Below are 13,461 nucleotides of genomic sequence, written 5' to 3'. Positions count from 1 at the left end.
CCTATGTGTAATGGAAAGCCCAAAATCTCTCTGCACCATCTGAGGGGATCCACGTGGTACATGTAAAGTGTCTGCAAAGGGAGAAGAGGCTACATTTAAACAGTCAAAAAAAAAATTAAACCATTTTTAACAGTTACTAAGGTGAAAATTACTTGGACTTAACAAGTCAATGCTTGCTTTAAGGCACATTCTACATCACCTTGTATTCCCATAAATGAGAAGAAGGGATTTATATTGTGTGTGAGGCTCAAGTTGCCTTGGATGCAAGCACAAAGTCTAAGCTTGGTGCCTTTTAGGCATCAAGGACTTACACAATTTAAATAGAGACTCTTGTAATAATAAAACACAGGGTTATGGAATAAAGTTTTGGATAAATCAATGCACACCAAAACAAACTTGGCTCCACAAAACTTCTTATTCTCCAATTAAAGAGAATGGTAGATAAGCTAATCATTTGACTTAAACTGTATACGTAAAACAACCTATTACGTCAAGCAGTTTTAGTCAAAAACAGAGTGAATGACCTTGTAGGATCATTCAGCAATAAACAGACATGCTGTATCTGTAGTTCCCCAAATGACCAATTTTCCATGTTTGAGAGTTCCTTCATTACTTTATTTGGATAGGGAAACTGGTTGGGGGAAAAAAAATAATGATTTTACATTAGTTTCATTCTTTATAAAGAATGTTCCTTTAAGGTTCTCATATTCCAGCTTAGGTTAAAAACATAATGCTATGTTTTGGGAGAACTGAAAGAGTTTTTAGGTTGGTGGAGGGGAGCAGAGTGAACTGCACAAGTAAAGATGGGCGAAAAAACATTTATGATAATTACTGGAACAGTAGATGAAAGTGAAGAAGTACTTGCACATTGTTAATACAATCTAGCAAACTTCAAAATCTAGTCAAAAGAGTTTGAGTACATTGCAAAAAAAAAGCTACACTTTATAAGAATGATTTGGAGATGTCAGTGTTGGACAGGGGTGTACAAAGTTAAAAATCACACAACACCAGGTTATAGTCGAACAGGTTTATTTGGGGAAGCATTGGCTTTCGGAGTGCTGCTGCTTCGTTAGGTGGTTGATGAACCACTTGAAGAAGGAGCAGTGCTCCGAAAACTAGTGCTTCCAAATAAACCGGTTGGACTATGATCTAGAGTTGTGTGATTTTTAACTTTATAAGAAATCAGCAAATACAAGGCTCATTATATTAAGCCTTGGAGTTTAGCCCTTTAAAGGCTGAAAGCTGTGGATAAGAAGGACCTAGAATGTATAGTTATAATGATCACAGAACTATTGAAGTTTATCAGTGCTAAGCAAATGGATAGTAACATTCCCACATATAGCATTGATCAAGGAGAATGAGAAATTTCCACTGGTTTTGGGTGGCATGGTGGCTCTGTGGTTAGCACTGCTGCCTCACAGCGCCAGGGACCTGGGTTCAATTCCCACTCGAGCAACTGCTTGTGTGGAGTTTGCACATTTTCCCCATATTGGCGTGGGTTTCCACCAGGTGCTCCGGTTTCCTCACAATCCAAAGATGGGCAGGTTAGGTGCGATGCTAAATTGCCCATAGTGTCAGGTACATTAGTCAGGGGTAAATGCAGAGGAATACGTCTGGGTGGGTTGCTCTTCGGAGGGTCGGTGTGGACTTGTTGGGCCGAAGGGCCTGTTTCCGTACTGTAGGAAACCTAATCTAATCTACCCTGCTACTCCAGAAAGGGTATGATGTTGCAGTTTTCACAAATGCAATCAATACAGAATTTGTAAACGTTCGTGAACTTCAACTTGCGCACTATTCTCAGTTTGCATTGGCTAAATGAGATGCAACTGAATTTTTAAACGGCATATCAAGCATGCTAAATAGCCTCTGATCCGAAAAACGTAGTTTTTAAAATCTAGAGAATTGAAAATTCAATTTTAAAGTAATTTCTTCTATCACATTTCAACTTTGATCAGAACTTTCATATTTCTACTTCTACCTTAATCTCATGTATACGCCTTAATCTTTATTTTGCTTCCTGTACGATATTCTAAAGTGTGATAAATATCACTCCTGTTTTGGTCATCAGAATTCTTCAATCTGATTGGCTTATCGGCCTGTCTGCTGCAAACGCTATTTCTAGATGGCACCAAAGTCAAAGTCACAACAGCACCGAGAAAAATCAGTATTTTAGATTCTGCTAAATCATGGTGGACAGTTATTTTTTTGGTTTCTGATAGGTGCTATATGGTATTAACCACAAATTCCAGGCCACTTGCTGTCAGAATTGCTGAGATAGACTGAGTCAATGAAGACTAAGAATATATCTGGGACCTGTTGATCTAACTGATTTAAAAAATGACAGAGGACACAAAAAATAATTTATGTTACTATTAAGTAGAATTAAAAGATTATTATACTCCCCTCAGATGCTAAACAATACAGCTTAAAGTGTTACAGATTGTGCTAATTTGATGGATCTTGGTGACATTTGAAATGTATCATTATCTAGTGACTGCTGCAAAGTGTACACAAAGTTTGGATGGAATGAAACCAGGCTCAGTTCTGACACTAAAATGCCTGCTCATGTTTAGTGCCAAGCCTCACACAAAGAATGACCCCACTGGCAAGATACCAGCGGATATGGAACAGGAGAGGAGGGCAGAGGGTTAGGGGGAGAAGGATGTAGAGCATAAAAGATGGGGACAGGAAGAGAAATCAATAAATCAAAGCAATATTTCAAATAAACGTCACAGGACAAGTTTGGCAATAATTAACATTGAAGGCCAGAATAATAAAGATCAGTGATTATTCACATTATTGTGCTGTACTTTGCAGATCAATTATTCCACAGAAAAAGAAATATGACAAGCCAAATTATAATTGCGCCCCTGTAGGGGCACAGCCATTTCCAGCTGCATGGGCTAGTTAGTAAGACCTGTTAAAACCACTATGATACCAAGTGGGTTCATCAATTGCCAACTCTTTATTCTCAAGAATGAAGTATTTCTTTAAATATTGCAATGTCACATAGTGCTTACAAGCAGGACACTATTGCATGCAAAGATATTCAATAAGAAATTCATGTGGGTGGTGCTATACTTGAGTAGCAGCTGCAGCTCCTATTAGCAAACATTTTGCATCAAGTGATATCTTGAGCACAGTTATAAAGCAACTATCACTTCATGTTCGGAGACCAATGATGCACTATTATTCATGACAATAAAGTTAGTTATTGTAGAATAACCTGGCATACCCCTCATTACATTAGTGTCATTTTCAGTGCCAGAAACCTGGCTGTCAGTGCGACATCATCCCTACATTTTCCAAGTAATTGGGTGTATAATGTGTGACCTAAACAGTGGTTAAAGTAGGTTACAGAATATGCACTTCCTTCACGACAGTCAGTGATATAAAAAAGTACAATTAAAATTCCACATAATGGGATGGCAGCACAGTTTTGCAAATAAAAGCAGTATAGGAAATACGGGTTATCAATTTAATTGAAGGTAATTTTTTAAAAAGTGGTGTTTGTTTGTGGAAGAGAAATCTGAAAAGAAAGCAATAAAGGTGCCAGATTCTAGGATTAGACTGATCTCTTTCCTCACTAATCGCCCAGGGTCCTGTCACCTCCCCCACCACCACACCCTTGTCGCCACCACCCTGCATCCCCCCCCCACTTCACTAATTTACATCCTCCCGAGTAGCTCTAGAAAATCTCCCCGCCAGTATATTAGTCTCCTTCCAATTCAGGTACAATCCTTCATCATCCTTATATTAGGTCACTTCTATCCCAGAAGAGATTCCAATGATCAAAAAATGTGAATCCTTCTCCCATGCACCAGCTCCTCAGTCACGCATTCATCTACTCTATCCTCCTATTCTTACCCTCACTAGCTCGTAGCACCAGGAGTAATCCAGATATTACTACCTTCGAGGATCTACTTTTTAAATTCCTGCCTATCTTCCTATACTCTCCTCAGGTTTTCGTCCTTTACTCTTCCTGGTGTGGTTAGTTCCAATGTGTACACAACCTCACACTGGTCCCTCTCCTCTTAGACAATAGTCTGCACCCTCTGAGATATCGTTGAACCTGGCACTGGGGAGGCAACGCACCATTCTGATGTCTCGCTGTCAGCCACAGAATCATCTTTATGTACCTCTGACAAGAGAGTCCCCTATCACAATCGATTGTTTGGAACTTGGCAGACCCCTCATTACATTAGAGTCAGCCTAGGTACCAGAAACCTGACTGTCAGTGCTACATCACTGCCTACAATTTCAACGACAATCACCTGATGAAGGAGCGGCGCTCCGAAAGCTAGTGTGCTTCCAATTAAACCTGTTGGACTATAACCTGGTGCTGTGTGATTTTTAACTTTGTACAATTTCAACAACAGTTTGAGATTGGGATAGCCACAGGAGACTCCTGCACTACCTGCCTCCCTCCCTTAGCTTTCCTGGAGGTCAACAGTCTACCTGTCTGCATCTTCAGTTTAACTCCCTCCCTCCCTTTAACCCAAACCCCCCCCAACTCTGTAAATTCCTCATTGCCTCTAACTGTCGCTCCATCTGGATCATGCAGTCCAATAGGATTTACAACCAAATACACTTCTTGCAGACATAATCACCAGTAACATGGAAACTCTCCCTAATCTCCCACATCCAACAGGAAGAACACAGGCCATAGAGATGTACAGCATAGAAACAGACCCTTCAGTCCAACTTGCCATTTTTGCATGTTATCAATCTACAGACCCAGGAAATAGCACAGTCTTCCTGCTTTAAAAAAAATACTGCTCCAGGCTAGCTTAGTACCTGTATTTTTATGTTTTTAAAAAGTTAATCAAGAGACAGATCTCAATAACATAAATTTTAAAAACCCACTATTTGCTATCATCGCTTTACAAAAGAAAAACAGTGAGTTATGCTTTAAATGGCCGCTTAGCTGCTCCCCTGCCGTGAGCTCCCACACACAGGTTTCTCCAAGGTCAGCTGTAAATTTCACTGTTTGCTTATTGCAGACAGTCAGTACTTGGCACTTGTGTGGTGTGAATGTTACTTGCCACCCAGCCTGGATTTTGTCCATGTTTTACTGCATTTGAACATACTGCTTCAATATCCGAGTCATCATGAATGGTGCTGATTATGTGCAAACTATCTTTGGTGAACATTCCCACTTCTGATCTTATGATGAAGGGTAGGCCATTGACAAAAGCAGCTGAAGATGGTTGGCCTCGGTCACTACCTTGAGGAACTCTTGGAGATGCCCTGGAGCTAAGATGACTGACCACCAACAATCACAACCATCTTCCAAATGTCAGGTATGACTCCAACTGCAGAGAGCTTTCCAATCGACTCTAGTTTCCCATGCCAGATTTAGTCAAACTCAGCCTTGATGTCAAGGGCAGCCACTCTCACCTCACCTTTGGAGTTCAGGTCTTTCATCCAGCCGAAGAGAGTTTACATTGAGGATGCACAGCTAACTGCACATTCAGTTAATTGCAATTGTGGGCTAGTCACGCAACTCTTAATTTGTTCAAGAGAAATAGTGATCATGCCATACTTGCCATTTCAGCTATGGAATGATGCATGGCATAAGAGATTTGCAAGAATTAAATTAAAATTAATTATGTTTCCAGAAAATGTCAAGAACAGACAGGAAAGATGCATCTTTGAAATAGAGACAAGATTCAACACATATTTAAAGTGATTAGAGTGAAACATTTGCACATTGATTAGTTGTCTACTCAGCCCATTCACTGAGAAAAATCATGCAAACTTGAAAACCAAGCATGCCATGCAGGATTATGCCAAATAATCTAGTGAGAAGTGCAAAAACACCGAAACACTGCATGCATCAGAGTCATGTTAATGTTAAAATACCAACTTTTAGGAGAACTGTGGTCATCAGACGGACAAGGCGTTGTGGGAACACAGTGAGAACTCCCAATAGATTGAGGAAAGAAAGGCCTACATGGCATTAAAGGGGACCGGGTAGCAATATCATCACAGCTGCTGCCACTGCCATTGATGTTCAGATTGAGAAAAAACTTGTTTTTCTTACCGAACCTAGAAAGAAAAGTTGAACAATAGTTACATTGACTAATAATAATAATAATAATAATGATAATATAATTAAATCAATATGCTGTATAATCTAAAATTGCAAAGAAGTGATAAAATATATACAACAAATTTAAATAAAAATACCATTATAATTGAATCACAAGGGTTATGACAGATTTAATACCAAAGAACAGGACTGAAATGAATCAACTCAATTATGGGGCTAAAAATGTGCAGAATGGAGCCAAAAGATGACATGTAGAGTGAATAAAAAGATCTTTCTTTTGGTGAACCAAAATCACAAATGCAACCCCATAGCTCGGCCTGGTCTGAGCCCCTTCCCGGGGTGATCAGGTCTGTGGTCCTAACTCTGTCCTTTCTAGCTCTGATTCCCAACTGAAATACAGCAAAACTAATCATTAGTTAACTCTGATGCTTGGCACTTTTTAAATAGTCAACTTTATTAGCGTTAGTTCTGGTATAATGCGGTAGTTCTGGTTCTCGTGCAATATTGTGTTATAAGAAAATCATGTAATAGCAGCACCGTTTAAACTAATGAGATCACATTATATCTAATGCGCATTTTAAAGGTTTGCAGGTTAGAAAGTGTACCCAATTCGCCGATCGCGGTATAGCAAACTTGCATTAATGAAACGCACATTATATCAGAATGAGCTGTAAATCGAATCATTGTCTTGGAATTTGTTTCTCAAATGCACCAATCTTCCAAACTTTATTTTTAAATTAAATTTGTTCACCATTCCCAAGGGAAAGAAAAGTTGAAATGTGGCCATCCACGTGGAAAGATTGGACAAGCCTGGCCTAGCTCATTTAAACTACTCGTAATCTTGTTCACTTTAATCAGACCTCCCATGAACCTCAAAAGGAGAACAACCACTGCTGCTTCTCCATCCTAACCTTCAAGCTAAATTGCCCCATCTCTGGAGCCATTCTGGTAAATCTCCACTGCAGAGTAATGACGGTCTTCAAATATTGAGTGTGGTGACCTGTACTGGACCTAACACTGTAGTTATGATGAAAAAAGAACTTAATTTCCAGGTTTTTGTAATCAATACCTTGACATCTCTGAAGATAAAGCTCTTAAATGCTTTGACAATTCTCTCCCTCTGATTGGCCACCTTCAAAAGATCAGTGCATACAAGCCCCCAGAAACCTCTATATCTGCATATTCTTTAGAACAGCGCCATTAAACTATATTGATTCTATCTTTCCCTGTCAAAAAGTATCACCTCACTTCTCTATGTTAAATTCTATCTGGAACTTGCCTGTCTGTTCTGGTGGCCTATTCGACTCAGGTATACAGCATGGAAACCGACCCTTTGGTCTAATCATCCATGCTGACCAGATAGCCTAACCTAATCTAGTCCCATTTGCCAGCACTTGGCCTGTATCCCTCTGAACCCTTCCTATTCATATACCCCTCAGATGCCTTTTAAATGTTGCAATTATACCAGCCTCCATCACTTCCTCTGGCAGTTTATTCCATGCACGCACCACCCTCCATGTGAAAAAGTTGCCCCTTAGGTCCCTTTTATATATCTTTCCCCTCTCACACTCAAGCTATACCCTCTAAATCTGGTCTCCACAACCCCAGAGAAAAGGCTTTGTCTGTTTATCCTATCCATGCTCATGATTTTATAAACCTCTGAGGTCACCCCTCAGCCTCGACGCTCCAGGGAAAACAGCCCTAGCCTATTCAACCTCTCCCTATAGCTCAAATACTCTGGCAATACCCTTGTAAATCTTTTACAAAACCTTTCAAGTTTCACAACATCCTTCTGATAGGAAGGAGACCAGAACTGCAAGCAATTTTCCAAAAGTGGCCTAACCAATGTCCTGTACAGCCGTAACATTGGGGGGGAGCATGGAGCACTGGGGGGGTCTCAGAAAATATGAAATTCTAACAGGACTAGACATAGTAGATGCACAATGGATGGCCCCACTGACAGGTGAGTCGAGAACCAGGGGTCTCAGATTAGTTATACAGGGTAGACTATTTGGGACTGAAAAAGTGAGAAATTTCTTTATCAGGAGTGGTGAGCCTGTGGAATTCACAGAAAATAGTCTAGGCCCAAGCATTGTTTGATTTCAAGAATGAGTCGGATATAGCATTTGGGGCTAAAACGATCAAAGGAAAAGCAGCAACAGGTCATTGAGTTGAATGAGCAGCCATGATCATAACAAACAGCAGAGCAAGACAGTGAGAGAGGGCAAGAGAAAAAATTATGTATTGCAAATGAATAAGTTATAGTGCACGTAACATATATGTTTAGGGGGTACTGTATGGGAGGGAGGAGAATTTAGTGGAATCTATTTTAATGAACAGTGTGTCTCAATTCTTAAATTTAAATCTGAGATTGAAATCAGAGATTCAGTAAAAGGGTACTAACTTCCTGATGAAAATAATTCAGCTTCACAAGTTGTGATAGAAAAATATTAGCTGGAAGGTTTGTTTTCGGTCATGATTGTGTTAGAAGGATAGGTCAGTTACTTAGGGAAAAAGATATTTTGATGCTAACTCACACATGTTGCTTTCTGCCAAATTAAATACTACGGCATCTAAGAAATGTAATGCTTTCCTTGGAAACCTTGGCTTTACATTTAATAGATAGTTGATTAATAATGATTAGGCATGAATTCTTCCAATTCTTCTGAGAGAATCCAAATATCCCCGACCTCCTGTATTTGGATAGTTGTCATCACTGCATCACCTAAACAAGGGTGTTAGCGAGAATCTAAAAATAGCCCCTCTTCCACCTGTCTGAAGAACAACCAATTATCACAGCACTGTTTTCTGCCCTCAAGTCAATTTATCCAACCTGGGACTGACCCTCCAATGACATAAGCCCAGGGCCCAGGTGAGGGGTGTACATCTCGGCCCAGTACCTTGGACCTGAGCACAGCCGAGTAGACTCAAGGCTGGGGGGAATGGACCATGAGGAATGCAAGGGTCTAGGATTTCTGTTTCTAGCCCAGCATGAATTTTAAGTTTGTTCAGCAGCCCTTGAGTGATATTTTGTCATCTATTGGATTTCCTTAAATTAAACTTCTGCTACTTATTCAATTTCTTTGAAGTAAAACAATCTACAATTTAAAAATGTATTTAATCAACTCCATTCTCTCCAATTGGCTCTCCATTGTATCCTAACTATTGATTCTAATGATTGTTAAATTGACTAGCATGTACTAGGTACGTTTTTAATACTCTTTTCTTGAACAGTGTAACATTTACCACCCTCTAATTCCTCTGGCATCTCTTTTGATTACAGTAAACCTCTTTTCAACTCCAACTCACTTTCCTTAGCTACCTGAGCTGCAAGCTATCCAGACCAGATAACATCCACACTTCAGAATCGCTAATCTTTCCAGCACATCCTGCCCCTCAATTTTCACTTCCACTATTGCTTCTACTGATACTTTGTCAGAGTCCTATTCCTTAGCAAATCATGACATAACATACTCATCAAGTACTCTATCCTTGCCCTGTATCTAAGTATACAACACCTTGTCTGCCCCTAATAGGCCCCATTGTACCTCCTACTGCCCACTTACTGCTTACAAGATGAGATGCTTGGGTTACCGTTTAACCACCATTCAATACTCAGATCCCCTCATCACTTTCCCTCTTACTGCATTTGAACAGATTCTCACTTCAAGAATTCATGACATAAACCGTACGCCCTTTTTTCATATTCTCTCTCTCCATCAGCCAAGGAGCCCCCGATTTTGGTTGTTACACCTTTTTGTTGTTGTACTAATACACCTAGTCTGTTTTTGAAACAGCTCCTTCTTAAAAAGGTATGCATTGTTTATTGGAATGTCAGTATTTAGTTCCATTTTAACTTGGCTGTTAGCCATTTTTCATATCTGAAAATTCAGCCCTTGCCACTTACTAGTCCCACTAAGTGCAATTTTCAACATTCCCATTCTGTGAATGGAAACCATACAAACAAAGTACAAAGAAAATTACAGCACAGGAACAGGCCCTTCAGCCCTCCAAACCTGCACCAATCCAGATCCTCTATCTAAACCTGTTGCCTATTCTCTAAGGATCTGTGTCCCTCTGCTCCCTACCCATTCATGTATCTGTCCAGATGCATCTTAAATGACATTATCGTGCCCACCTCTACTGGCAACACGTTCCAGGTGCCCAACACCCTCTGCGTGAAGAACCTTTGACACATATTTCCCTTAAACTTTACCCCTCTCACCTGGAACACATGACTCCTAGTAATTGAGTCCCCCACTATGGGAAAAAGCTTCTTGCTATCCAGCCTGTCTATACCTCTCATGATTTTGTAGACCTCAATCAGGTCCCCACCCCACCCAGTCTTTCTAATGAAAATAATCCTAATCTACTCAACCTCTCTTCATAGCTAGCGCCCTCTATACCAGGCAACATCCTGGTGAATCTCCTCTGCACCCTCTCCAAAGCATCCATATCCTTCTGGTAATGTGACAACCAGAACTGTATGCAGTATTCCAAATGTGGCTGAACCAAAGTCCTATACAACTGTAACATGACCTGCCAACTCTGGTACTCAATACCCCATCCGATGAAGGAAAGCATGCCGTATGCCTTCTTGACCACTCTAAATCGACCTGCATTGCCACCTTCAGGGTACAATGGAGCTGAACACCCAAATCTCTCTGTACATCAATTTTCCCCAAGGCTTTTCCATTTACCATACAGTTTGCTCTAGAATAGGACCTTCCAAAATGCATCACCTCGCATTTGTCTGGATTGAACTCCATTGCTATTTCTCCTCCCAACTCTCCAGTCTATCTATATTCTGCTGCATTCTCTTACAGTCCCCTTCACTATCTGCTACTCCACCAATCTTCGTGTCATCTACACAAGATTGGATAGTTCAACTTAAGGACCACAGATTTGGCTGACAAATAAACTGAAAGTAAATCGGCATTATTGCCCAAAATCTAGAAGCAATAAGAGACGCTTGGCTTTGGTTAAAAGATAATAAATTAACCTGAACAACTTTCACCAAAACTATTACAACATGGGGCGGAACGGTGGCTCAGTGATTTGCACTGCACCAGGGACCCCGGTTCAATTCCAGCCTTGGGCGCCTGTCTGCATGGAGTTTGCACATTCTCCCAATGTCTGTGTGGGTTTCTTCCGGGTGCTCCGGTTTCCTCCCACAGTCCAAAGATGTGCAGGTTAGGTGAATTAGTTGTGCTAAATTGCCCGTAGTGTTAGGTGCACTAGTCAGAGGGGAAGTGGGTCTGGGTGGGTTGCTCTTCGGAGGGTTGGTGTGGACCTGTTGGGCTGAAGGGCCTGTTTCCACACTGTAGGGAATCTAATCTAATTACTGACCCATCATCATTTATTTGTTTAATACCTGATAAATGCTTGAAGCAGAATATTTATCAAATATATATCTAAATACAAAACTGTTTTCTGAGCTATTTCATACAGTGTTATGAATATTTATAAGTGCTCAAATCTTTGTTTTGTAGTGAAACTAAGCTTTCAACTTTGGGCATGTTTTGGAAACTCTATGAACACCCAATGAATATTTACGTATTAACATTTTATGGGAAAACTGCATGATTCTGTAATGGTTTACAACAGACACTGTGCACAGTAGCTTCATGTCAAAAACCTCAAGAATGTTATTAATAAGAAAATCATGTTTTTCTTTTTACACATAAAATCCAGTTAGTGTCTCCACCAGGAATCCTTGCAAGGTGATAAAGATAACCATTCAATCACATCCTTGGCTACAACTAACAAATATCACATACAAAAACAACAAACAAAATGAAATAAGGTACATTGTTTAGTTCGCAAAGTTCAGGAAAAAAAGCTATATTATCTGCAGAAACATTCTAATAACGGGACCGTCTTAAATCTGGATTTTGGGTGTCACTATTAGAAATATGGTTTGTCAGAAAGAGCCAGATTCAATGGCATGAATCGCTGTTGTGCCTACCAAACCAGTCCCCAAAAAGACCTGAAATAAATTGGCATTGTCAGAGAAGAATAACATACTTCCAATGCTTTACAAGTTCTTATACAAGAGTTTTAGCTGGATTGCATAACAATCCTATAGGGAGTAGGGTAAATGAATTTTCAGCTCTACTTTGTGGTGCAGCACAACATATACTGTGCAAATTCCTGAAAAAGAATTCTCTTCAAAATCATTCTTCATAAACGGATCAAGTTGGCTGGGATTTTGAGAGTACAAACTTGCCATGTTTCCTCCCCCTAATGCTGAGTATTTCATACCACCAGTTGGCACTCAACTGAGCAAATTCTCTTCGCTTCCCCATGCTACTCTGCAAATGAACAGTAGGGGGTACATTTGAGCAATGACAGTCTAGCCTTCAAAATGGCAATTTAAACTCTTACAGTCAAGGGGAAAAGAAAGAAGCATCAAGTCAAAATGAAATCATGGCTGTCAAATAACTTTAACATCAACAAAGACGACCTTAATCCTGCCCACTCCATCCTTGAAAAAAGTTAATCACTTGAAATTAGAGTGTGGGGAGGGGGAGATGGAGGAGAGATTAGAAAGTGAGGATGGGAAAAAGAGAGCGAATAGTGTAGAAAAAAATAGATGGGCACTGTCAAACTCACCAATCCTCAAAGTGCTTGCTATTTTGCTTGATCGGATTCAACATGCACAAATTTGCACACTAACACACTCGGCCAACAGTGTAACAAACTGTTTAAATATTCTGACCCGTGATTAAATTTTAAGTCCTGAATTAACCCCCTGCCCATTCATCCCCAAAATAAAATGAGTCCACATTAACTAGCAGAATAATGTTTCAATCTCACAAGGTGCAGCAAAGTCATCTGAATTAAACAGCTTTAGAATCACTGAAAAAAAAAATTCAGTTTGTTGAAACTTCCAGTACAGGCACAGCAATGCAAACCTGACTGACAAATTTGGGATTATCAATTAGACTCACAGTGTGTGGCACACTTGTGTGCAATGAAAGCTACAAATGTTAATAGACAGGACCCTGTTCGTTGCACGCAGGAATAACATGGAACAGGCACAATGCATATACAGCTCTACAAAATAGGTGATAGTGATAGTGGTTTCCTCTGGGTGCTCCGGTTTCCTCCCACAGTCCAAAGATGTGCAGGTCAGGTGAATTGGCCATGCTAAATTGCCGTGTTAGGTAAGGGGTAACTGTATGGGTGGGTTGCGCTTCGGCGGGGCGGTGTGGACTTGTTGGGCCGAAGGGCCTGTTTCCACACTAAGTAATCTAATCTTAAAAAAAGTGCAAGGTTTGTAGCTCAGGTTGAGGTTTAGGGTGTAGGTTTGATATCCAGACGTTTCATTACCTGGCTAGGTAACATCATCAGTGGCGACCTCCAAGTGAAGCAAAGCTGTTGTCTCCTGCTTTCTATTTATA

General features: G+C 40.3%; 1 protein-coding gene across 12 annotated transcripts in view; it reads right to left on the bottom strand.

The window, feature by feature from the left end:
* Window positions 1–13,461, bottom strand: part of ksr1a (kinase suppressor of ras 1a) — a 222,657-nt gene that overhangs the window by 38,491 nt on the left and 170,705 nt on the right. For 11 of the 12 annotated variants that reach the window (XR_006315781.1, XR_006315782.1, XM_043718262.1 and 8 more), the window contains 2 exons: window positions 5,870–6,051; window positions 2–71 (listed from right to left, as the gene is read on the bottom strand). Coding sequence is in view for 10 of the 12 variants with exons in the window: in XM_043718262.1 (XP_043574197.1) it covers window positions 2–71; window positions 5,870–6,051 (252 nt within the window). In the remaining 2 variants the exon portion in view is untranslated. The remainder of the gene's footprint in view (window position 1; window positions 72–5,869; window positions 6,052–13,461) is intronic. The other variant, XM_043718266.1, reaches the window with a different exon arrangement.

Source organism: Chiloscyllium plagiosum, chromosome 28, assembly GCF_004010195.1.
Source record: "Chiloscyllium plagiosum isolate BGI_BamShark_2017 chromosome 28, ASM401019v2, whole genome shotgun sequence".
Classification (NCBI taxonomy): domain Eukaryota; kingdom Metazoa; phylum Chordata; class Chondrichthyes; order Orectolobiformes; family Hemiscylliidae; genus Chiloscyllium; species Chiloscyllium plagiosum.
Note: the sequence above shows the minus strand (reverse complement) of the source record. Positions and strands in the feature narration are given on the sequence as shown.